Here is a 27,161-nt window from a genome sequence, read left to right as displayed (position 1 = left end):
GCGGCAGATGCAGTTGTTCTTAATAATTTTGTAACAAAGTGACAACAGTTAGTTTCATTGATTTTTTTTTTTTTTAGGTCATGCCCTGTGCCCTCTGTGTGTATGTGTGTGAGAGAAAGGAGAGAAAAATGAGAGGTGGGTGGGGGAGGGGATTACTGTAAAAGGCAGCTGAGTGCTGGATAGAAGATTGGCCGAGGCTATCACCGGTGATTCATTTGCTTCCCTGATTCATTGCTAGCCCTAGGTCCTAGTTCAATTTAGCACAGGATGTCCCTTGTACAGAATGTCCAGTTTTAAGGGGAACTTTTAGAACTGATGAGGAATGGGAAGGAGAGAAAGTGCCTCAAACACTTACTAATGAGGACATGAGATGCAGGGGAATCTGATTATAGCACTAGAGGAGGGGGTGTGGCCAAGAGTTCTGGTGGTTTCAGCCTTGGCTCTGCCACTGCCCTTGGAGTCGGTTAGCACACCTGCCTCTAGATAATGCACATTCCATGGTGCTTTGATTTCCTTGCAAGATTAAAACCACAGTGTCATCTGATGGAGCTCAAAATTGCTATGGAAACAGATGGGACCTAGTTGGGTAGGATCTCTCATTGAACCCCAAAGGACTCTCTTATACGATCCTTTTGCTTCCTCTGTTGCTTCTCTTGCCCACAGTTTTCCCAGAGATCTTCTGATTCTTAGCTTGCCTAATTTTCAAATGGAATCTGAGATCCTATGAGCTGGGTGTCCACAATATATGTTAAGTCTTCCCTACTCAGACCCCCAGCATGGTCAGTGCCTGGGCTAGAGTTCCCAAGGTGGTTGATCAGACTTGTGGTTAATTGACCGTATGCCTAAAAACTATGGCATTATCCACCTCACAAGCAAACAGGAGTTTCACACACACACAGAGATGTGGGGTGGTTCTTCAAAATCACAGAGATTCCTTGACAATTAAATATGATTTTACTTCCCCAGCTGATTGCCCAGATATTTTAAGCAACAGATGCTACCATACAAAATAACTTCTGCCAGGTCCTTGAAATTCCTAACAGTGGACATCTAGTTTTATCTGAAATTCACTCAGAGCTTTCCACTTCCTCTGGGCATCTACAGTACAAAGATAATAACATATTCATGAAAAGTACCCTGAGGCACTTACATGTTGAAGAGCCTTAGATGAGCTGTGGTTAAGTTTTTTTGTTTGTAGTTAAGATTTGATAGTCTACATGTGTATACTGTTGTCACCAATTAACCAGAATATAGAATCCATCAAAGTGGCCAGTTCCTCAGCCAAGCAGAATAGCTGTTGGGCTATATTATTATTTTCCTGGATGTGTAGAGACTGAGCTACTTGCTCTTTTCCACTGAACACACTTACTTGAATATGAAGGTGGGAAATTCTGAGTTCCTGAATCCCAGAGCCTTGGGGAGAGAGCCTGTGTGTCTATATTAATAGCTTGACTGCAGGTCTTATTCTGTTTTCAGTTAAAATTTTTTTTAAAAAAATCAAAATCATGTTCCTTACTGCCTTTGTTTACTCTTGTTTTTAAGGTGGACTGAGCATGTTGAAGGCTCAGACCTGGCACGCATATAAACTACAGGTGTGACAAATTATTTTGGATGGAAGGGTAAGAGCCCAAAGTTTAGAGCAGTTGCTGGGGCAAGAGGGTTTAAAGATAAAGAGATGGGGAATGGGACAGTAACAGGGTCATGAATGGGAATTTGGATGTGGTGACAGGGAGTCATTCAAAGAAGGCAGAAGCAACCAGTCATATTTGTGTTTTAGAAAGTCACTAAGTGTGGGATGAATGGGAGAGGAGGGAAAAGTAAGACAGACGGCAGGCCAGCTAGAAGCTGGCTGTAATGGTTCTGGGTGGTGAGGATGAGAAATGTCAATTATGTATTTTTAGAGAAGCTTGATTTCCTTTCTAAACTAAAGGAACTGTGAGGTTATTCTTTTTTTTTTTTTTAAGGAACAAAGAACTATTTTCTTAAAACCAATCACTTTCCTAAGTTATTGTGTAAATTGGGCTTGTTTGCAAGCAGGGCACACTTTTATGGATTTCAAAGGGAGAAAGATCCACATTTGTTGTTCGAGACTGAGCTGAACACTGGGTTTCTTCTCTAAAGGAAAGAAGGGAGAGAAGTCTTTCCTCTCCCCTTTACTACCTGGCAAAGGAGTAAAGGACAGCCTGTGCCCTCCCAGGTAGGGTCCAGAAGGTCCGCATCATAAACAGACAACAGCCAGCAATAGCAGTGCTTTTCCCAGACCCCAGAGTTCCATGTTCTCCTTTTCTGCTATGAGCTTGGCCTCTTGCTGGACAGGAGACTAGTAAACAAGAAGCCTGTCCTTGAGGAAATTTCCAATCCAGTGAGGAGAGGACCAACACCAGCAGATAAGTAATTATAGCAAAGAGGGAGCTGTTATAAAAACTTAAGAGTGCATAGAAACAACTCTTTTTTGGAGAAGCCCTGGAATTGTCTGCAGGTGTGAGCTGGGTTTTGAAGAGCACACAGACATCCCTCCCAGGGAAAAAGGGGTTGGGCATCCTGGGTGCCCTAACAAGCAGGCACAATGTCCAGATGATGCCATGGAAGTTAGCAGATCACAAAGATCCTGGTCACTCCTGATCCTGAAAGACAGTCTCTCAGGATGTTCTCCCAGGTGACCTGACTGAACTCCAATTGAATGGGTTCTGCTGAAGTGATCTCCATTTCCCCTTTTCGTTTCTGGGTTCTTTTTCTTCCTTTCCGTCCTGGTCTAAAATTAGAGATGCGACACACTAGCTTTTTAGAGAACCCTGCTTAACGAACGTTCCAGTTACTCAACTGATTGCCTGATGTGCAGTCCTCACACCAGATATTACAAGGAAGCATTATTGTTTTAGACCCGTTCAGTTAGGATTTGGGATCATCTGGACTGGGCAGAGTTTGATTATTTACACACTGTGAACAAAGGGGTTTGCCAAATAAATTAATACTTTGTTAAATAAGATTTCAAGAAGGATACCTAACTGGTTGATAATTATGGAGAAAATAAGAGGGTTTTTCTCTTTTTTTTTTTAAACCATCTTAATATGGTTTTTTTTTTTTTTAAAGGCACAGGCTTTTTTTTTTTTTTTAAGATTTATTGATTGATTGATTACTATGTTGGGTCTTCGTTTCTGTGCTAGGGCTTTCTCTAGTTGCAGCAAGCAGGGGCCACTCTTCATCGCGGTGCGCAGGCCTCTCACTATCGTGGCCTCTCTTGTTGCGGAGCACAGGCTCCAGACGCGCAGGCTCAGTAATTGTGGCTCACGGGCCTAGTTGCTCCGTGGCATGTGGGATCTTCCCAGACCAGGGCTCGAACCCGTGTCCCCTGCATTAGCAGGCAGATACTCAACCACTGCGCCACCAGGGAAGCCCTCTCTTTTTTTTTTTTTTTTTTTTTAAATTTATTTATTTATTTATTTATTTTTGGCTGTGCTGGGTCTTCGTTTCTGTGCGAGGGCCTTCCCCAGTTGCGACAAGCGGGGGCCACTCTTCATCGCGGTGCGCGGGCCTCTCACTGTCGCGGCCTCTCCCGTTGCGGAGCACAGGCTCCAGACGCGCAGGCTCAGTAGTTGTGGCTCACGGGCCTAGCCGCTCCGCGGCATGTGGGATCTTCCCGGACCGGGGCACGAACCCGTGTCCCCTGCATTGGCAGGCGGATTCTTAACCACTGCGCCACCAGGGAAGCCCCCTCTCTTTTTTTTTAAAAGCAGGTTCCAGGATACTTTAAAGAAATGAATCTTTTCGATTCATGAAAGCAGCCCTAGTAGGAGTTTTAAGTGTTAATTTTTTAAAGTAAGTAAGACATGAACATGTCATTTTTTTAAAAAGCAAGCAAGACAGAAGCAGCTAAAATGAAAAGTACATGTCCCGTTTTACCAACCAAATGTTTGTAGCTACCTTTGTGCTTTTACATATATACACACTTAATGACATATAGTTTTGTTTTGTGCTCTTAAAGAACAGATCAAACCTAATCTGTAATTAGCGCTCATCTTATAACATTATGCCTTGAAGAGTGTCCTATGACCGTGGATACATGTCTACTTCATTCTTTTTAACAGCTGTATAATGTTCAGTATTATGGCTCTACTATGATTTACTTATTCATCTCCCTGCTGGTGGATATTTAGATTATTTGCATTCTTTGTCATAACAATGCAACAGTATCTTTCTTTATTCAAATCTTAGTGTCTATGCAGAAGTTTCTTCCCATAGGATTTCTATCAATAAATTCTTGCTTAGCAGTTGTAGTCAATGTTTATTTATACTTGGAGATAACAAAAATATTTTTCTTTAGAAATATTCAATTTTCTTGTAAATTATGATGCCTTTTCTATAAATAGTTAGGCTTGTGACATCCTTTGTGGAGCATTCCATGTAGCCACTGTATGGGATGGTGTCAGCAGTTTTATTATGAACTCTTGCCAAAGGCAGTGTCAGGAATGAGCCTTCATAGCACAGAAGCAGAAATTAGTTCCTGGTTCTTTTTTCTCCTTCCTATCCTGACACAAGATTAGAGGTTCTACAGAATGGCTTGTATAGTCATTTAAGCAGCTCTGGTAAAGCATGAATGCATTCTCATTTTTAAAAAATAAAACAAGACAGAAGTAGTATATGGGATCTAGAACAGAGGGATGGTCCCCCTTAATTTAAAAAAAAAGATCAGAGGAAACAGGAGCCCCTCAGTTCCTTTATTATTTGTTTGTTGTTTCCCCTGTCTGTGTACTTCTCTCTCTGTCTCTCTCCTTTTTCCTCTCTGCATGAATTGTAACATTTCTTTCTGTGGCTATTGCCCAGATTAAAGCCATGGAGAAATGTGTGGCTGCATATAGCAACTATTTGGTACCTCTTACACGAGAAGGAAAGGAAAAGTAATGGGGCTACACTTTGGCCACCACGTCTCTTCTCTTGCAACCCCCAAAGGCGATATTTATGGGATTTCAGTGCCAAGCCCTTCCATTGAAATGACCTCTTCTAATATTTAAATGCTGATTTGTGTTTTCTTTCTGGGATCTAACATGTTCTCCAAAGACAGAAAAATTCTTATCTTCCTATTTCTATTCTTTTTTCTATCTAATTTTAACGCTTAAGTAAAAACAAATGATCTAAATCACTCAAAGTTATCAGATGTCTTGGAAAAAGAGAAAAATCTTCTGAATAAAAATGCAGGAGAAGGCCCAAATATCCATCAATAGGGGATGGATATTTGGTACATCCAAGTAGTGTAAAATAGAATGAGGATGTTCTATATCTACCAATGTAGAAAGATCTTCAGGACATTACTGTTAGGTGAAAAAAACAAGATTCAGTGAGTGTGTAGAATATGCAAATATTTCTGTAAGAAAAGGTGAAAACAGGATTGTATATTTGTATTTACTAGTATTTGCATAAAGGAACTGAAGGTTACACAAGCAACGAGTAAGACTTTTCATGGAATACCTCTTTAAAGTGTCCTGATTTTTGAATTAGGACTGTATTACCTATTAGAAATAAAAATAATTTTTTAAAAGGAAGTTCTGCATTGTTAGGTAAGATCCTCTTTAAGCCTGCTGTATATGTATTCCACCTCTCATGTTTGAGCCTAGGTACCTTTTGGGGTAGGGTCACTTGCAGGACTATGTATTTTGAGGAGGAAGGGAATAATTCTATAATTAGGACATGTGTGGCAATTTAAATTCTGACTATTTTGGTAGGAAATTGAAAAGGCAGATTTGCATCTAAGCTGTTTCTTTAGCTTGTTCAGACTTCTTGGGTTTTTTCTTTATTTTTTTCCTCAAAGTAGTTGAAAGTTTTATTTATTTATTTTTTTAAAACAGCTGTGTTTTATTTTATGTATTTATTTATTATTATTATTTGGCTGCATTGGGTCTTCATTGCGACGGCGGGCTTTCTCTAGTTGCGGCGAGTGGGGGCTACTCTTCATTGTGGTGTGCAGGCTTCTCATTGCAGTGGCTTCTCTTGTTGCGGAGCACAGGCTCTAGGCCGAGCACGAGCTTCAGTAGTAGCAGCACACAGGCTCAGTAGTTGCAGCACGTGGGCTCGGTAGTCGTGGCGCACAGGCTCAGTAGTTGTGGTGCATGGACTTAGTTGCTCCACAGCATGTGGGATCTTCCCGGACCAGGGATTGAACCCGTGTCCCCTACATTGGCAGGCGGATTCTTAACCACTGTGCCACCAGGGAAGTCCCTAATTGAAAGTTTTAAAACAAGCTGCTCTTTTTTTCTTCTTTTAATTTTTTAATTGAAGTATAATTGGTTTACAATATTACGTTAGTTTCAGGTGTACAGCATAGTCATTCAGTTCTTTTGTGTGTGTGTTTTTTTTTTTTGCAGATTGTATTCCATTATAACTTATTACAAGATGTTGGGTGTAATTCTCTGTGCTATACAGTAGGGCATTATATAATGATAAAGGAATCAATACAGGAAGAGGATATTGCACTCATTAACATATAGGCTCCCAATATAGAAGCACCTAAATATGTAAAGCAAATACTAACAGACATAAAGGGAGAAATTGACGAATGGCTTAAAACAAGATGTTCTTGATTCACAATCAAAATCCCTTGCTGATGTCTTGGTGAACATAGTGAGAAAGTAAACTCAAACTGTGGTCTTAAGCCTGTTTGTTGTGTCTGTGCTTTTGTCTTTTACAGGAGCAGGAAAATTCAGATTCGAAACATCCCTCCTCACCTGCAGTGGGAGGTAGGCCAATGTCATTTCTATATTTATTATCTTCCTGCTCTCTTTCCTCATTTTATTTTTTAATGGGTTAATAAGGGATTTTCTCCCTTTTTTATAGTTCCCTTTCACATTTAGGAATTAGAGGTCCTCAGACTTTCCCTTCTTCAGTGCCCCTAACGTGCATGATCTGCCCTGAGTTTGGGGTCAGATTTGTCCCTTTCGTCGTGCAGGATGTGCACTTTGATCCCTTATGTTCTGTCTTCTCAGAAACCAAGCACCAACAGACAAACTGTGAAACAAAATACATACCTTGCTTGTGATTTTTATTCTATGATTTTATAAAAGATTTTTACCTTTCTAAATTACGATTTGGGGAAAAATAAAATAAATGGAAAACCCATAAGAATAGAAGGTTCTTTGTTAGTTTGAGCAAGTTTTTTGTTTATTTTGAATTAGTTGCTATGAATAACAGTTAAGACATTTTCGGAGTTGTAAAACTTCTTACAAGATTGTTACCTTGAAATAAAATAAGATAGAATATGAGGAGTGGCTTTACTGCATTATTGAAAAACATACTGCCCCATGTTCCCCAACCTAAACAAAATCAAAATAGCCTTAAAGGAAGCAGAATGTTTTGTCTAATGTTTTTATTCCTTTAAGAAAAAAAAATTTTCATTGTGGAAAATTTTGAAAGTATACATATCTCATTACTTTGTAAAATAAGGAGATCCCTAAAGGAAAACTGAAGGAAGAAGGTTAAATCTTCCAGGAAGGAGAAGTAATCTTTGTACATTATTCTGCTTCTGATTTCAAAAGCAGCAAGCGGGTTCCAACCATCATGATGAATGTGATTGTTAACAATTACTAAGACTCCGAAGCTCTGCTGTGTTTCCTCAGTGAACAGATTACTCGAGAGCCAATAAGCAAATGAAAGTCCTGTACATTTATTCAGTTCTAGCTGCTTTTATGGAAGACCTGAAATTCTGACAGCAAAGCTTCTTTTTCAGGTGTTGGATGGACTTTTGGCTCAGTATGGGACAGTGGAGAATGTCGAACAAGGTAATAAGTGACGAAATTAGCCTATTGAATTTTGAGAGGGATATTACCTGTTATTTCTTATAGGTCGGGTCAAATCCAAGGACAAATAATAAGTTCAAATTCCTTTGAAGCAAGCTTCCTAGAGTGTATGTTTGTATATCTGTATGTGAGAGATGTCTATATCCATCTGTCTATATCGATTTTTTCAAAGAATGGTTTTCAGGCTATTTTTCTTATACTCCGTAATGTACTCAAGCACTGGACAAATGCTGTCAGGGTGGGGGAAGCTTAATTCACTTGGAAGTAACTGGATTTACACTATTACAGCTTTCCTCTTCCTGGTTAAGAACAACATATCCCTAATATCTTGGACTGAGTGTTTCTCAAGGTGTAGGACTCCTACCCCAGAATCGCCTGGAGTGCTTGGGAAAATGCAGATTCCTAGGGCTCACCATAGACAGACCTACAAAGTAAGACTCTTTGGGGGAAGAAGTCATGAATCTGTATGTTCAACAAGCACCCCCAAGTGATTTTTGTGTGTACTCATTTGAGAGCCTCTGTCTTAGGAACAATGCTGTAAATCCCCAGAAAACACATTTTCTTTTTCCTGTTGCCCTTATTTTTGTCTTCTAAAACATGAAGTGCTATGATTTTTAAAGAAAAAAAAAAAGGGTTCCTGAGCTGATATCTTATGTAGCTATTTAAGAGTCCCTGAAAAGTAGATTCCAAGCTCCTGATAGGACAGGCAATAACATGTGATAAAGATTATTTTTGCATTGACCTAGAAAGCAGACTATGAATTCAGTCACTTACTGACTGTGAGCCCTTGTAAAAGTCACTTAACCTTACTGGCTCAGTTTCCACATGTGTATAATGGGGAGAATAAATTTACCCTTCCTATATCACTGAATAGTTGGGGCACCCAGAGAGAACCTGAATAAATATTTACAGACCATGGAGTCATACATAATCGTTAAAGTTCACTTAGGAAAAATCACAGAGAATCCATTTTCTCATATGCAGTCTGTTCTGTCTGCCAGTATAATTAATATAATAGTTTTAAAGCAGTAGTTATTCAGATGCTCTCCACTCCTGAATATTAAAAATACTATTAGTCAATTTCATACTGCTGACTGCCCATACCCAAAGGTGAAGGGAAAGAGCTCAGAAGGAAGACATGATTTACAAGGATTCTGTTTTCTCAGTTCTTGTTATTTCCCTCAAATGGAAAAGAAAACATTCTAATAAGGAATGGATTTAGTAGGCAGGATGACCTTCCAGACGTGAACCTGTAAAAGTTACTAAGACCATGTTATAAACTTAGGACAATGCCATGCAAGGAAGAAATACTCCAGGTCCCTGGGGGCAGTTCACAGCTCCAGTGGCACCTGTGCCCTGAGAGCACCCAGTTTCTAGCTGCCTCACAACTACGGGATAGAAGTGCTGGGCTGTTGTTTTGTTCTGTTTCATAGGTGATTCCTGATTCAGCAGGAAAACTTTTTCAGTAGGATTTTAAGGAGAGCTTTCATGTCCAATGAAATAAAGTATTTGAATGGAGCTCAGTTTTTCCCAGAATCACAGGTCTGACTTCCTGAAGACAGACGTCTTTCAAGAACAAAGAATATGACTAAGGAGTAGAACAAAATTTGAGAATCTGAGACTTATAGTGGATAGCTTTATTCAGGAGGTTCAAAGCCAGCCTTTCTCCCGTTTTGGGAGTCTTAGCACTACAAAGTGCAGATATGAGGCCTCGTAGCATTCAGTGTGTCAGCACTGAAAGAGGATGGTTGTGGGCCGCACATTCCCTATTTTGCACTATGAGGACCTCTCTGTGTATTAGCAAAACGAACACTCCCAGGCCAAGGCAAGGGCTGGGCTCAGCACTGGTGACACGTAAATCGCAGAGGCAGTTCCTTCCTGAGGATTATGCCTCCCTTCCCCATAAGGGCTGCAGCTACTTTGAAGTTATTGGATAACAGTGATCTTTAACCTTTTTGAGAATCGTATGGAAATTATAAGCCAGAAAAATCCACGTACCCACAAATTTGAATATTTGCAGGGAAGTGGGGAGGGTGAGTAAAGAATTCCTGAAGCTCTAACATGGATTCAAGATTAAGAATCCCAGGACTTCCCTGGTGGTCCAGTGAATAAGACTCCAGGCTCCCAATGCAGGGGGCCCGAGTTCAATCCGTGGTCAGGGAACTAGATCCCCCATGCCTCAACGGAGAGCCTGCATGCAACAACGAAGATCCCGCATGCCGCAACTAAGACCCAGCACAGCCAAATAAATAAATAAATAAAAATTTTTTTTTAGAAAAAGATTAAGGATCCCTGCACTATAGGGTTTTATTATTATTTTGAAAAACACCTCTATTGTGGTTCTCTTGAATTATCCTCACCTTAATATTGTTAATTCCAAGTCTCCCAATAGCTTAAATGTTTTAGTGGGGGAGGATTTGATTTAGTTATGTTTACTGGTTTTGGGGAAACCAGTATTTTTGGTTTAAGTTTACTGACTTAGATTGAGAAAGTCTTGTCTTGCTTTTTGAATTCATTTTTAATGTCTGACTTTGGAAGAAGAGGCAAGCAATTATGAATCAAGATAAACCAACGCACAATAGTGATCCCTTGTTAACCACTCTTAGAGTTTATGTGTTCTCTTTAGTCAAGTGGGTTGGAATTGTCAACTTTCTATATTCATTGTACACAGTTACTAGATTTAACTCACACAGACAGTCAAGGAGGTCTATCAAAGGGGAACAAAAATAGTAATAGTTCAACCTTATCCATGAATGAAGAATTAAAATTAAAATACTTTTATTATTTTATACATATATCCAGTTATTTTAAAATAAATGCAAATTATAACAATTACAACTCATAGTCGTACAATAAATTGATACAAACTTTTAGGAGAATAATCTGAAAACAATCATTAAAAAGCATTATGTTCTTTTACCCAATTATTTTCCTTCTAAATTACCCTAAAAAAAACAATTCAGAAGAACACAAATCAAGTGATATTTGCAACAATGGTGATTTTTATCAACACTATTCAGAATAGCAAATACTGAGAATAACTCACTTGTCAACAATTAAGGAATGGCTAGGCAAAAATCATGGCACATTTACTTGCTGCAATTTTATATAGGCATTAAAAATGAAAAATCCTAAGAAAATGTGCATGTACTATACACATGCAAAAGTGTTGATAAAATAAGTGAAAGTGTAGTTTTGAGTTGTATATACAATTGATTACAAATGTGTATATACAGTTGATTACAAATTACTATGAATGCGCATGAATAAAGATAGATTCAAATAACTCTAAGAGATAGGGCAGTGAGGTGTTTTGTGCATTTTTCTCTAAATAAGTTTATTTACATTAGCCAGAGGGTGGCAGCTTTCTTTTTTCTATGACAATGTAGTTTTTGCTTCTTTCCTAGTCAACACAGACACAGAAACTGCCGTTGTCAACGTCACATATGCAACAAGAGAAGAAGCAAAAACGTAAGTGGATTTGGGCTTATTTCCCTTCAAATTTGGGCGTGGGGGGGAGTGGAGCTTGTCTTTGAATTCCATTGAGTCCTGTGTTTTATAAACCTTTTCTGAAAAGATGCAGATCTTTGACACATCAGTGGAGCCCCAGGGCATTTATACCAGAGTGTCTGTTTGTTGATTGTACAGAGATTTTTATCTTGAAAAATGTTGAGCCTTGGCATCAAAACCGAGGTGGGAGCTGTATCTTGATATAGTCAGGAATAGAGGGCACCACGTCTGTGACATTGTGTCCACTAGAGTCTGCTTTGACAACCACTAGGAGCCACTTTCACCTGGAGCTTCCTCCATGCACCATGAGGAAGAAGCCCAAGCCTGTTTCTGTCCAAACTCATTGAATGGATGCTGAAACCTCATTTTCCCTCTGTGAATATTAAAAGAGGGATCCGCCTTAGTGACATCAGCCCAAGGGAGCATTGTCATCTAGGAGTGGTTCATCAAAGAGCACCTGGCTCAGGTTCTTTTTCCTACTCACATTCACCTCCTAATCCCACTCACGGCTACATTGCTTCAGTGATGGTTAATTGTGAGCTTGGCTATTAACACACACGGGACTGAATTTTTTTAAAAAACAACAACAACAAAAACAAGTTCCTTTTTTTTTTTTTAACAAGTTCCTTTTTGTAGAGGGTCCATGAAGTGCTTGTCAGGTCATCGTAACTAGAATTATGGTCACATGTGGCATAACATCTGTATTGGTTATATGTCCCAGGATTATACTTTTATTTCTTTTTCAAGGTTTCCACACCCATGAATACATGGTTAACCCATTCTCATACCACTAGTTTTCAAAATGTTAATGTTGCATTGAAAAAGGCAGTAGTCATTTGCTGTTGACTTTTGCACACGTATGTAAGCAGGATACATATACCAACAACTCAGCCTTTACAGTACTTGTCCATCTGCTACTTAGGTAGGCCCTCTGTACATGATATTACTTTGTTGCTTTTACTGAATTCAAAAAGTGCTGCTTTGTAATAAATTTGTAAATCCTAAACGGTAACCTTGTAGAAGAGGGTTAATTTTTTCACATGCTGCCAAAAACATGTGAAAAAATGGTTGCACTTCATGTATAGTTTTTAAGATGCAATAGTGGGATTTATCAAATTGATAAGTCGTTTAAAATCATAGTACCTTGTACTTCTGAGGATTCAAGGAAACAAATGCTCTCTTAACTGCTATGGGATAGTACATGTTGAAACCTTTCCAGAAGGACACTGAGCAATAATGGCTTAAGATGTTAGAATTCTGCCTACTCTCTGACCCAGCAATTCCATTAGGAATTTGTCCTGTTTGCAAAGTTGTAGTTGCAAAGATGCCCGTGACAACACTGTATGCAGTAGTAAAAGATTAGAAACATATATATATATATATATATATAAAACAATAGAGAATCAGTTGCAAAAATGATGGCAAATCAATAGAATGTTAAGCAGCCAGTAAAAACTAAATTGCAGGATATTTAATCACTTGGAAAAGTGTTTAGAGTATTAACTATTTTTAAAGGTTATAAAGTAGTATGTATGGTATTAATCCATTTGTATACATAATATTATATTTATATTTAAGAAAGATATAGGATGGGCTAGGATGTTTTTCTTATTTGTGCTTATCTATTTCTGAATTTTCAGTAATAACTGTATTACAATTGGAATTTTTAAAAAGAGACAATTTTATGCCAATATTTACAAAGAGTTTTTGATGATGGGGATACAGCCTTGAGTGGTGAAAAAAAGCAGACTGGCACATTGTATATCAAGTCTGACCAGGCCTACACATTGTAATTACTTGTTTAATTTGTTAACCACAAGCTCTGAGGGAGCAGAGATGGCATGTGTCTTGCTCACTGCTGCATCCTTAGTGCCGAGGACAGCACTCACGTAGGCAACTAGTAAAGGAGAGTGAATGAACCGGTCCATTGACCCTGGGGGGTCTTCTCCAACACTGTTCTCTAACAAAGCTCACTTGTCCCTGCTGCATTTCAGAGCCATCGAGAAGCTAAGCGGGCATCAGTTTGAGAACTACTCCTTCAAGATTTCCTACATCCCGGATGAAGAGGTGAGCTCCCCTTCGCCCCCTCAGCGAGCCCAGCGTGGGGACCACTCTTCCCGGGAGCAAGGCCATGCCCCTGGGGGCTCTTCTCAGGCCAGACAGATTGATTTCCCGCTGCGGATCCTGGTCCCCACCCAGTTTGTTGGTGCCATCATCGGAAAGGAGGGCTTGACCATAAAGAACATCACTAAGCAGACCCAGTCCCGGTACGTGCCTCCGGGGCTTCCTTTGCTTCCTTCTGAGGGGTCCCCTGAGTGCTGGTGGGTCCCGGCCATTCCCAGGTTGCTATTGCTTGCATCAGCAGCGGGGGGCTGTGCTGTATGGGACTATGGCTTCTTTAAACGGAACTACTAACAGACTAACACAAAGCCCAGGGGCTTTAATGAGCTTTCATGCCAATGACCTAAAGGTCATACCCTGAAACACTAATAGTTCATAAACAAGGTACTAATGACCTCACAGTCAAGAATTGTTCTCATAAGCTATCTGATACCTGTGAATACATCTACATGTTTTTAAAACAACAGAGGTATGGAGCTGAACTTTACGGGACCCTAGAACCCACGTATCTTAGCTCTTGCCTCCTTTCCTGCGTCAGAGCCCTGGGTGGTAGTCATTCTTTGAGACCAGCTAGGGAGTCTCACAAATAGCTACATAAAGGAAACGGGTGAGTCACTGTTACATTGAGCAATAAATAAAGTACATTAGTCTTATGTTTAGTTTTCTGTTTAAGGAGACTGAATTGGTAGTAGGAGTTGTAGTGGATAAAGTGACTTGTGAGGTTGTTGAGTTTTGTGTGTTCATAAGACCACAGCATGATGTAATGAACAAAGCACAGGTCTTGAAAACAAAGACCCTTGTTCAAGTTTTACCACTTAATAGCTATATGATCTTAGAAAAAATGTTAAGTTCTCTGAGCACCAATTGCTTCTTCTGTAAGCCAGGAGTATTGTGAGAATTAGGACAGTCAGGCAGATTGAATGAAATAATTACTGTGAAAGCACTTAAATTACAAAGCACCAAATTACTGACAAATATTTGTTATTTACATGCCTAGTGCATTTTATTCAAGATATTGAGTGTCTTGTAAACTGAAAGAGAAAACACTGTTTTCTGCAAAGTGACTGAGTTACTTCCAAATGATGGACACTTATATGAGTCCCAGAGTTTAAAATCATAGGAGTAAAATGATGAGACAGTACAGGGGGCAAGTACTATGTGATGTTTCCTTTATTTTAAAATCAGTCCCCTTTTTTCCCCTCTAAGTTTTCTTCACTGAGAAAGTGACTTTTATTTGTATGTCTTTTTGTTCCAAAGATTATTTAAAGTGGCTTTAAAAATGCAGCAAGGTTAGGGACTTCCCTGGCGGTCCAGTGGTTAAGACTCCACGCTTCCATTGCAGGGGGCGCTGGGTTCAATCCTTGGTAGGGGAACTAAGATCCCGCATGCCGCACAGTGTGTCCAAAAAATAAAATAAAATAAAGTAACTTAAAAAAAATCATTTAAAAAAATGCAGCGAGTTTAAATACAAGTGAGTTAGTTCTCAAAGTGTGTGCCCATTTTTTTAGAAATAGGCCAGAGACTTGGATTTGGGCTTTCTGACAGCCAAAGTAAAAAAGGATACAATCAATTATGTGATTTTGAAAGTTAAAAACAAATAGAGCCACAACTACCCAAAGAAGTCTGATAAAGTCATCAAGCTTTTGAGCCATTAGTTTTTTTTTTGTTTGTTTTAAACTTTTTTTTTTTTTTAATTTTTATTTATTTATTTATTTTTTATTTATTTATGGCTGTGTTGGGTCTTCGTTTCTGTGTGAGGGCTTTCTCTAGTTGTGGCAAGTGGGGACCACTCTTCATCGCGGTGCGCAGGCCTCTCACTATCGTGGCCTCTCTTGTTGCGGAGCACAGGCTCCAGACGCGCAGGCTCAGCAATTGTGGCTCTCACGGGCCTAGTTGCTCCGCGGCATGTGGGATCTTCCCAGACCAGGGCTCGAACCCGTGTCCCCTGCATTGGCAGGCAGATTCTCAACCACTGCGCCACCAGGGAAGCCCGAGCCATTAGTTTTTAAGAGCCTGGAAGAAAGCAGGCTGCTGGTGGCAAGGAAACCAAAAACTTAGGCAGAGAAAGGACATGCCTGTTTTCTGTCCATACTCAGATACATAAAGCTTGCTTGAATTTGGTGTTTAGAGTTGGATTAACATACGGCTTTTAAAAGCTGCAATCAGTTCAGAGACCTGCACTGTGCCAACGTGCAGTATTATCCCGCTCACTTTACTCTTCGCTTCTAAGATCATTGGAAAGACTACACAAAATACTTCATTTACCAAACTGGCTTCATTACCACGTTGCCTTGGTGCCTTTGCCCAATGGCACTCCTGTAAGAAATATTCCCTTCTCAGTGGAGCTGCCGAGAATTTGGGTTTGGCACAAGACCCCCCTGCACTGCTTGCCGCCTTCTTGGAGAATGGCATTGGTTGCAAACGTGCTCATGACACTTCCTGGTCTGTCTGTGTCCTTGCTGTACATTGGCCGGTGCGACGCATTCTTGGGACTAGGATCCAGTCCTAGATGACTCTGTGCTATGGCTCCTGATTCTTTTCCTGCAGGGTAGACATCCATAGAAAGGAGAACTCCGGGGCTGCAGAGAAGCCTGTCACCATCCATGCCACCCCAGAGGGAACCTCTGAAGCATGCCGCATGATTCTCGAAATCATGCAGAAAGAGGCTGATGAGACCAAACTGTAAGTTTGCATGCAATGCACAGACCACTCAGCAGAAAAAAAGATTCGGTTCTCATTCATTTAACCGAGGAAAGTTTTAAAAAGCTGTAAATCTATTTCTCAGTAAAGAGAACAGGGGAAAGATTATTTTTCAAAAATTTGTTCCTAAAGAGAATACGGTGGGAAATAGATCTTTTATGTTTATAGCATGGCTGTTTCTCTACTTGTATGTTTCTCTTGGTAATCCTAATGCTTCCATCACTCACTGGTAATAATTATTGGTAGGAACATATAGACCCGTGCTGTCCAGGGCCATGCAGTGATGGAAATATTCTGTATCTGCACTGTTCAATACGATAGCCACTAGCCACGTGTTCCTGTTGAGTGCTTGAAATGTGACTAGTGCAATGGAGGAACTGAATATTTTATTTTAATCCATTCAGACTTAAATAATCGCATGTATGGCTAATGGCTATCATATTGGACTGGGCAGATATAGAAAGTACATTGTCGTCAAAACCATCATTTACTATGCTGGAAAAGGGTTTTGTCACCATGCTCCTAAGCCACTTGCACTCTTAAAATTGGCTTATGTTTCCTTAAATAGTAGAAACTGGTATCTGAGTGGCTACTTCATTCATCTTTGTTTTTCTCTCTCCCCCTGTCCATTTCTTTTACAAAATATTTCTTAGGATTCCTGAGTGTTGTACCAGTTTGAATGACAAATACAGTTCTTAGTAACTTGTATAATTTAGTAATACAAATTTATTAATTTGTATTATAAACAAATTAATGGTAACGGAATAGGCAATATAATAAAAAAGGCTCTATGTTTGTTTGGCAAAATCCGCTTACAGGCATGTGTGGCAGTTTTATAAAGAAGCAGTGAGGGATGAATTGAATATAAAACTAATTTAGCAAACAATATCAATAATAGTGTTCCAAAACCAAGAAGATGAAAGTAGTTCCTAAAAGAAAAACATTGCAAATCTATTCTTAGATTTCATAAGGGATGCTAACCTTTCACTTAACTAATTATTTACTATTTGGGGCTTTTGAAACCCCCCAAATGCTGTGGCTTAATTTGAAGAAGCCCCTCCCTCATCTAAGTTATTGAGAATTTTATAAATGTTACCCTCCTTGGTCCTTTGACCTAGGTGTAAGCATCTTACAATATTCTACAGAACCGAAAAGACTGATGTATAAATTGGATTCTTAAAGTATTCGTGTGGAGCCAAGATAGAATTTGACTGTCTTTGAAATAACTTTTTTTTTGAGTGCGGCACCTTGCTGAGCACTGTGCGGGGTTGAGGCTACAGCCCTGAACAAGATCCAGTTCCTTTTTTTTATCCAGTGGGAGAGACATCTGCTAAACAAATAATTACACCAGTAAGTAATTAAGCACAGCTATGAGAGGTGCTACAGTGGAAAACAACTGCAGGTAACTGGAGGCCCTAATCAAGGTTTTAGAGGGGCAAGAAGAGATTAGAGGATTTCAGAGAAGGCCTCCCTGTGTAAGTGACACTTAAGCTGAGCCCTGAGGAAGATGACTAGGAGGTGGAGGATGGAGGAGAAGAGGGATTCTAAACTTTCTTTCTATTCATTTACCAAATATTTATTGAGTACATACTATCTGTCAGGCACTGTTCTATGTGCCAGTGGACAAAGCTGACAAAAAAACCCTGCCCTCTGTAAGTCACATTCTACTGGAGCTTCTTCAAACATCCATGTATTTTGAGGCAGTAGTAATGCATCTGTTCGATGCTTTTGGTCTCAAGTAACAGAAAACATAATAAGTGGCTTAAGCAATAAGAAACAATTATGATGTCACATAATTAGAAGTCCTTATTATGTGAGAGTGACTGAAAGGTTAGTTGAATCATAGACTAAAAGGCCCATGACTTTTCTTTCCGCTTTACCTTCTTCAGGGTGTCTGATACTCCCCTGATGATGACAAGATGACTGAAGTGATTTCAGACATTGGATCCCCACAAAAAACTATTTAAAATTTGAAAGAGAAGGCATCCTCTCCTTGTTCCCCTCCCCCCCTTTTTTGAACTTTTTTTATTGTAAAAAAAAACAAAAAACACCTATCATAAAATTTATCATCTTAACCATTTTCAAGGGTACAGTTCAGTAGTGTTAAGTGTATTCACATTATTGTGAAACAGATCTCCAGAACTTTTTCATCTTACGAAACTGAAACTCTGTGCCTGTTAAACAACAACTCCCCTTTTCCCTCTCCCTCCAGCCTCTGGTAGCTACCATTCTACTTTCTGGTTCTGTGAATTTGACTGTTTTAGAGAACTCAGATAAGTGAAATCATATAGTATTTGTCTTTTTGTGACTGGCTTATTTCACTTAACATGATGACCTCAAAATGTATCCATGTTGTAGGATTTCCTTCTTTTTTAAGGCTGAATAATATTCCATCATGTGTGTATACCACATTTTGTTTATTCATTTATCCATTGATGGAGACTTGGGTTGCTTCTACCTCTTAGCTATATGAATAGTGCTGTTTCGAATATGGGTGTGCAAATATCTCTTTGAGACCCTGCTTTCAATTCTTTTGGATATATACCAAGAAGTGAGATTGCTGGATCATACAGTAGATCTATTTCCAATTTCTTGAGGAACCTGTTTTCCATAGCAGTTGCACCATTTTACAATCCCACCAGCCTTTCACAAGAGTTCAAATTTCTCCACATCCTTATCAGATATATGGTTTGCAGATACTTACTTCCATTTCATAGGTTGTCTTTTCATTTTGTTGAGTGTGTCCTTTGATGCACAAAAGTTTTTAGGTTTGGTGTAGTCCCATTTGTTAATTTTGCTTTTGTCAACTGTTCTTTGGTGTCATATCCAAGAAACAGTAGCCAAGTTCACTGTCGTGAAGCTTTGCTCCTTTGTTTTCTTCTAGGAAAATTGTACTTTCAGGTTTTACATTTAGGTCTTTAATCTCTTTTGAGTTAACTTTTGTATATGAAATAAAGGTCCAGCTGCATTCTTTTGCAAGTTTTCCTAAGACCATTTTCGAAGACACTCTCCTTTTCCCATGATGTAGCCTTGGCACCTTTGTCGAAGATTATTTGACCATATATGCAAGGATTTATTTCTGGGATCTCTATTCTTTCCTGTTGGTTTATTTTTCTATCTTGACACCAGTACCACACTGTTTTGATTACCATAGCTATGCAATATGTTTTGAAATCAGGAAATGTGAGTTCTTTTTCAAACTTGTTTTGATTATTCAGGGTCCCTTGAGATTCCACATGAATTTTTTTTTAAATAAATTTATTTATTTTGTTTACTTATTTTTGGCTGCATTGGGTCTTCATTGCTGCACGTGGGCTTTCTCTAGTTGCAGTGAGCGGGGGCTACTCTTTGTCGCGGTGCGTGGGCTTCTCATTGCAGTGGCTTCTCTTGTTGCAGAGCACAGGCTCTAGGCATGCGGGCTTCAGTAGTTGTGGCACGTGGGCTCCAGAGCGCAGGCTCAGTAGTTGTGGTACACGGGCTTAGTCGCTCCACCACATGTGGGATCTTCCCGGACCAGGGCTCGAACCTGTGTCCCCTACATTGGCAGGCGATTCTTAACCACTGCACCACCAGGGAAGCCCCTCCATATGAATTTTACAATGAATTTTTCTGTTTCTGCAAAAGTTGACATTGGGATTTTGATAGGGATTACATCAAATCTGTAGATTGTTTTGGGTGGTGTGGACATCTAAACAACTTTAGGTCTTCCAGTCCATGCATCCGGGATGTCTTTCCATTGATTTCTGTCTTTACTTTCTTTCAGCATTGTTTTATAGTTTTCAGTGTGTAAGTCTTTTACTTCTTTAATTAGGCTTATTCCTCAATACTTTATTCTTTATGATGCTATTATAAATGGAATTATTTTCTTAATTTCCTTTTCATATTGTTCATTGTTAGTGTATAGAAACACAACTGTTCTTTGTGTGTTGATTTTATATCCTACAGTGTTGCTGAATTAGTTTATTAGTTCTAACAGTATTTTTGTGGAATCTTTGTTTTCTACATATAAGATCATATCATCTGTGAACAGAGATAATTTTACCTCTTCCTCTCCAACTTAGATGTCTTTTATTTTTTTTCCTTAGCTAATTGCTCTGGATAGGACTTCTAATAGTATGTTAAATAGAGATACTGAGGGCATCTTTGTTCTGTTCCTGATCTTAGAGGAAAACCTTTCAGTTTTTCACCATTAAATATGATGTTCACTGTGGGCTTTTCACAAGTGGCCTTTACTATGTTGAGGTAGTTTCCTTCTGTTCCTAAATCGTTGGGTGTTATTAATCATGAAAAGTTGTTAAATTTTATCAAATGCTTTTTCTGTATCAATTGAGATGATCATGTGAGTTTTGTCCTTCATTCAGTTAATGTGGTGTATTATATTGATTAATTTTCATATGTTGAACCATCTTTTCATTTCAACTTAAAGGACTCCCTTTAGCATTTCTTGTAGAGCTGATCTGATAGTAATGAACTCCTTCAGCTTTTGTTTATCTGGAAAAGTCTTAATTTCCCCATCATTTTCAAAGACAGTTTGCTAGATACAGTATTCTTGGTTGATAGTTTTTTCTTTCAGTGCTTTGAATATGTCATCACATTCACTTCTGGACTGCAAAATTTCTGCTGAGAAATCCATCCATAATCTTATGGAGACTTCCTCATATGTTACTAATCACTTTTCTCTTGCTGCTTTCAAGATTTTCTCTTTGACTTTAGACACTTGGGTTATAATGTATCTCAATGGCATTCTCTTTCGGTTGATCCCAGTTGGATGTTCTTGGAGCTTCTTGAATCTGTATGTCATTTCTTTTCTCAGATTTAGAAAGTTTTCTGCCTTTTTTCTTTGAATAAGCTCTCTGCACCATCTCTCTCTTCTCCTTCTGGGATTCCAATGACATGTATTTTGATCCACTTGATAATGTTCCATAAGTCCCTTAGCCTTTCTCCACTTTTTTTTTTTTTTTGGCAGCGTTGGGTCTTCCTTGCAGCGTGCAGGCTTTCTCTAGTTGTGGTGAGTGGGGGCTATTCTTTGTTGCGGTGCACAGGCTTCTCTTGTTGTGGAGCATGGGCTCTAGGCACATGGGCTTCAGTAGTTGTGGCACACAGGCTCTAGAGCGCAGGCTCAGTAGTTGTGGTGCACAGGCTTAGTTGCTCCGCACCATGTGGGATCTTCCCGGACCAGGGATCGAACCTGTGTCCCCTGCATTGGCAGGCAGATTCTTAACCACTGTGCCACCAGGGAAGTCCCTTTCTCCACTTTTTAAAAATTCTCTTTTCTTTTTTCTCCTCTCATTTGATGATTTCACATGACTGATCTTCAAGTTTGCTGATTCTGTCTTCTGCCTGATCATGTGTGCTGTTGAACCTTTTTAATGCACATTTCAGTTCAGTTATTGTATTTTTCAGTTCTGTTATTTCTGTTAGGTTGTTTTTTAATAGTTTCTTTTTCTTTGTTGATATTCTCACTTCGTTCATGCATCATCTTCCTGATTTCATTTAGTTGTCTGTGTTCTCTTTTAGGTTATTGAGTATCTTTATGATCATTATTTTAAAGTCTTTGTCATAGATCTGCATTTCTTTAGGGTCAGTTTCTGGAGTTTTATTTTGATCCTTTGATTAGGCCATGTTTCCATTTCTTTATATGCCTTATAACTTTTTGCTGCGATTTGGGCATTTGGAAAAAAACACCTCTCACAGTCTTTGCATACTGGCTTTGTTCAGGAGAAGATCATCACTGATCAGTCTGGCTGGAGGTTCTAGGACCTCTCAAACCATTTCTGATCTCTTTCACCCTCTGGCCTCTGACTATGGAACTGCGGCTCTAACAGTTCATCTCTGTTTTGAGCAGCTTCCAGACTCTGGCACCAGGCTTGTCAACTCTAAGTCAGGCGAGACAGAAACCAATCACTCGGGCAGCCCCCAGGCAAGCCAGAACGTGGGAATCATGGTCCAGTCTTTTGTTTCTGTCCCAGGGGAGGATCCCTGGTTTGGAGGATTTCCTCCTAGTTTCCCCTTGCTATACTGTGTAGGGGAAGGAGCATGAAAGGCATGCCAAATGCCACAAAATTTCCTACCCCTTTTACTTGAATCCCTTTTTGGTTTTATAAAAGCCTGGATGCTATAGCTTCTCACCTGATCTCTAGAGTTCTCAGAGAGATAGTCTAGCCTATCTTTTGTTGTCAACTTGGTGTCTCTGTGGGAGTAGGAGGGCCTGTAGCTTCCTAGTCTACCATCTGACTGATGTCATTATCCATTGTGCCTTTTTTAAGAACAAGGAAAACCTTCCTGAAATCACCCAACAGACTTATTCTCATACCTAGTTGGCCAGATCTCTCTCATGGACCCATTTCCAACCAGTCACAACAAGGGAGTATAATTTCCATGGTTTGGCTTGTGTTAATCAGAATTCACACACCAGAGTTAGTGAAGGACCCAGCATCTCGTAAAGCCCATGGCCACTTGGTACCTGAACAAAAATGGCTTCTATTTGTAAGAAAAAAGGAGGTAATAGCTCTTAGGAGGCAACCGTTGTGTTCACCTTAAATGTTAAAATGTTGCTTATGTCTTTTAGAGCTGAAGAGATTCCTCTGAAGATCTTGGCCCACAATGGCTTGGTTGGAAGACTGATTGGAAAAGAAGGCAGAAATTTGAAGAAAATTGAGCACGAGACAGGGACCAAGATAACAATCTCATCGTAAGCCACTTGTTCAGATTAATTGTGCCCAATAATGGAGAATTTGAGCATTTTGATATATCCAACTCATTCATCTGCTTTTCCTTAAAGTGGGAATGTAATCATAAGTGATATGATTATGTTCAACACCATCAAAACAAATACATAAATAGTTACCAGTCAAACATTTTCTACTATGGATTTGATCTAAATCACTACAAAGATTTGAGATAAGATGGCAGATATTCTGTGCCACAGCGTGTGGTGTCTTCTCCCTGTCTCCTCCACCAAGACTTGTTTGTGATCCTTCTGGGATTTTATTTTTCCTTTTGAAAAAAGGAAATTTTTCTCTTTTTCCTGGTGGCCAGCTTGCAGGATTTGAGCATATACAACCCTGAAAGAACCATCACTGTGAAGGGCACAGTTGAGGCCTGTGCCAATGCTGAAATAGAGATTATGAAGAAGCTGCGTGAGGCCTTTGAAAATGATATGCTGGCTGTTAATGTAAGTGCCTACTGCTTTCTTCTCCACTGGTTTTCACATGTGTTTTCAGGCAGGACCCCAAGCCTCTCTAAGAATAATTGCCATTCAGAAAGTGAAGAAGCACTTTAGAATAGGTATGCAGAGTTATTCATGTCTTCTTGGGACAAGGACATTAGAATAATCAGGAAACGAACTAGTAAATTATGATAAGTGCACTGGACAAAATAGTGTGAAGTCAATAAAATCACAACTTGGAAGATTTTAAAATGAGGAATTGCTTATGATGTATTGTTAATTAAGAAAAGAATATATAAAAGTATATATAACTAGGGTTATAATTATGTAAAATAATATGGGTCAAAATGCCTGGAAGGCTATATATAAAAATCAAAATAGCTGGTATGTTAGAAAAGTGGGATTTTTTTCCCTCCTTTCCAATTTTAAAAATACATACTTTAAACATAACTTCTGATTTTCATCTCTCACTGATCTATTCTTTTATTTTTTTTAAATTAATTTATTTATTTTTAAATTTTATTTATTTTTGGCTGCATTGGGTCTTCGTTGCTGCGCGCGGGCTTCCTCTAGTTGTGGGGAGCGGGGGCTACTCTTCGTTGTGGTGCGCAGGCTTCTCATTGTGGTGGCTTCTCTTGTTGCAGAGCACGGGCTCTAGGCACGCAGGCTTCAGTAGTTGCGGCATGCAGGCCTTAGGGCGCACGGGCTTCCGTAGTTGCGGCACGCGGGCTCAGTAGTTGTGGCTCACAGGCTCTAGAGCTCAGGCTCATTAATTGTGGCGCACGGGCTTAGTTGCTCCGTGGCATGTGGGATCTTCCCGGACCAGGGATCGAACCCGTGTCCCCTGCATTGGCAGGCGGATTCTTAACCACTGCGCCACCAAGGCAGTCCCTGATGTATTGCCCAGTAAATGTTGTCATCCACCTCAGCTCTAATACTTCTAGCAGACTGATTTGGATTTGTTCTTCCTGTTATTACTACTAGTTCCAACTTTTTAATGGGGAGACACCATTCTAAAGTTCATTCAGAAATCTTAAAAATATTTGTCCATCAATCAAAGCACAAACTCAGCTCAGAGGAGTAAATTTTTTCATTTTTTATGATAATGATTTTTTTAACATATACAAAACAGGAAAGGATACTATGATAAGCTCTCATATGCCCATAATCCAGCTTCAACAGTTATCAACTCATGGCCTGTTTTGTTTCATCTGAACCTTTATCCATATCCCCACCCCCCTTGGATGACTTTGAAGAAAATCCCAGACTTTGTATATAACATTTCACAGAAGAATAAATGTTGACAAAGTACTAGGTAAGTTAATAGGTTAAACGCAGCCCCAGTTTCCTCACCTGCAGCACTTTCCACGAGACCTTCTTACTCAGGTCAGTATTCTCTCTCCCACCTCACCCCAAATCCCACCTTAGTAGCCCACATCACATCATAATTACGAGGCACAACGAGGAGAAGACTTCAGTGGAAACTTCTCCCCCATTTGTGTGTATTTGTCTTTGAAAGTATCATCCACTGATCTCATTTTCTTCTTTTGGGATCTTGATATCTTATGATAAACAGCTCTTTCCGTGAACACCTGGAAATGCTACAAAGGGTCTGGGTGCTCCAGACATCTTCCCCTGAGCATATATATCACTTAGGTTCATTCATGTCTGTGCTAAAGTCATGCATTGATAGGTGAATAACCAAACTACTAGATCTTATACGTGAAAGGGATCAAGGTTAAGGATCCTAGCTCTCCTATTCCAGACATTCTAAAAGAAGGCAACTTACTGGGTGACCCTAGAGCCACAGATAAGAAAAGAGAAAATGTTAGAGATTTGCTTAGCGTTCGGGGGGCAATGGTGGGACAGGCTGGATACAGTCCAGGGTGGGCGCTGCATCATCCCTCTGCCTCTGAAGGGGCAGCCTATGTGAGCATCCCCATGTTTAAATGTGAAATAAGCAAGTGAGATGATCATGAAGCTGGCAACTAAATGGTGAAGAAGCCAAGGTTGTGAACCATTCTGAATATGGATAATGGAGTTTACATAAGTGGTATCTTAGTGAAGGGTCTGATCTTTTCCTGGATAGAGTTAGGAAAAACTATTAATCTAATATGTTTTAAACATATTCATTCAGCAAATATTTATTGAGTACTTACTATGTACCAGGCACTGAGCTCACAGCACTAAATAGGACAGTCTCTGTCTATAAGGAAATTGTGGTCTAAAAAGGGGAGGGGCAGCTACACAGGCCACTCAGATACCATGTGATGCATGCTGTTGTAAGGAAACATGGGCATGTTAGGAGAGCACAGAAAGGGCAGTTGAGCTAAGGCCTTTGGGGTGAAAGAAGGCTTCCTCGAAGAGGGGACACCTAAGCTCAGGTGAAACCCACATGACGAGTAGGATGTAGCCAGGTGAGGAGGGAGAGAAGCACATTTCTTGCAAGGTAGACAGTGTGTGCGGGGATCCAGAGGAGAGAGAGGAGCAGGACTGGGCAGAGTGGAGGTAAAGGGTTAGCAGGAGAGATGCTGGTGAGGTGGCCTGGGTCCCCAGGAAGAGCCTTGCTTGCTGTGTTAAGATGTGTAGACACTCTCAAGGCAGCAGAGAAGCTTTGAAGGAATGCCACAGTCAGGTTGAGGTTTGGAGAGCTCGACCCTGCAGCAGGGTGAGGAAGAGGTCCACGGGGCCTGGGCGGAGCTGATGAGGAGACACCAGTGCCATCCAGACAAGAGATGGAGGTTGACCCAGGCAAGCTGGACCTCTCAGGTCTCCTCCCCTCAACTTTTTCTCCATTTTTATTCCCAGCAACAAGCCAATCTGATCCCGGGGTTGAACCTCAGCGCACTTGGCATCTTTTCAACAGGACTGTCCATGCTGCCTCCGCCAGCAGGGCCCCGAGGAGCTCCCCCCGCTCCCCCCTACCACCCTTTCGCTGTAAGTAGCTCAGCTTTCAGGGGTCTGCTCGTGCTCCTCCAGGCAGCAGCATTTCTCTGCCATGTTGAATCAGAGCCAAAGCCTTCATTTGGAGGCTGTGCTCATAAGGGATTGTAGAATGAATTCAACAGTTCTTAGGACTTCTTCCTAATGGACAGATTAATGTTACTAAACCATCTTCTAAGTATGTGCTGCTCTTAAACATATAGTATATGTCATATCTGGGAAAGAAAGAGACTATTAGTAAATTCATTAGCTAGAAGCCTATTCATTGTAAAAAAGGATTTGTTAGCTCAAATAAGAACCTTCATGAGTGTTGTTCACCTACTAAAATATTAGGGTACCTGGATGACTCATGTATAAAATTCCCACCTGTGTCTATGACTCAAATTCATTATATTCTATTAATAGGCAGTTTTTAAAAGAAAATAACACACAGTGTTTAGATTTCTAAACGCTTAGCACAATGCCTGGCATTTAGTAGATTCTCAGTAAGTATTTATTGTTTGAATCATAATTAATAGTGGCAGAAGAAATGTGAACTTTATGTGTTTTCTGCTGGTTCCCATTCTCAAGCATCATTCAGGATCAACAAATTACCAAATTAGGACTCAGGATACTTGACAGCTTTTTTTTTTTTTTCATTCCTAATTCTTCTCCAGACATACTACTTATTTTTTAAGCAAACTAATTTTCTCCCAATGTTTATACTGTTTAAATGGGAAGAATCAGGTTGGAGAACATTAGCTTAACCACTTCTTTCTTTTGAGAGGTGGTCTCTGGTGTAGTAGGCATTGCAATGTCCGAATTCCTAGTAACTCTTTGGGTCTCTGTAGAGAGGTAGGATGAACTCACTGTGCTGTTCTGTCAACAAAATACAGACATGAACTTGCACCCACGTCCTTAGTCACAAAAACATACACATTCTGTCATCTTGTTTA

General features: G+C 39.8%; 1 protein-coding gene across 5 annotated transcripts in view; it reads left to right on the top strand.

Moving 5' to 3' along the window:
• The window catches only part of IGF2BP2 (insulin like growth factor 2 mRNA binding protein 2), a 165,076-nt gene that overhangs the window by 115,008 nt on the left and 22,907 nt on the right, over positions 1–27,161 (top strand). For 3 of the 5 annotated variants that reach the window (XM_068546398.1, XM_068546401.1, XM_068546400.1), the window contains 8 exons: positions 6,680–6,728; positions 7,715–7,766; positions 11,192–11,255; positions 13,289–13,561; positions 15,963–16,097; positions 22,684–22,806; positions 23,154–23,289; positions 26,092–26,220. In XM_068546398.1, the coding sequence (XP_068402499.1) occupies positions 6,680–6,728; positions 7,715–7,766; positions 11,192–11,255; positions 13,289–13,561; positions 15,963–16,097; positions 22,684–22,806; positions 23,154–23,289; positions 26,092–26,220 (961 nt within the window). Of the gene's footprint in view, positions 1–1,596; positions 1,620–6,679; positions 6,729–7,714; positions 7,767–11,191; positions 11,256–13,288; positions 13,562–15,962; positions 16,098–22,683; positions 22,807–23,153; positions 23,290–26,091; positions 26,221–27,161 lie in introns of those variants that run through there. The other 2 variants (XM_068546402.1, XM_068546399.1) reach the window with 2 other exon arrangements.

Source organism: Eschrichtius robustus, chromosome 6 (genome assembly GCF_028021215.1).
Source record: "Eschrichtius robustus isolate mEscRob2 chromosome 6, mEscRob2.pri, whole genome shotgun sequence".
Taxonomy (NCBI): Eukaryota; Metazoa; Chordata; class Mammalia; order Artiodactyla; family Eschrichtiidae; genus Eschrichtius; species Eschrichtius robustus.
The sequence above is the reverse complement of the archived record's forward strand: the minus strand, read 5'-3'. Positions and strand labels throughout refer to the sequence as shown.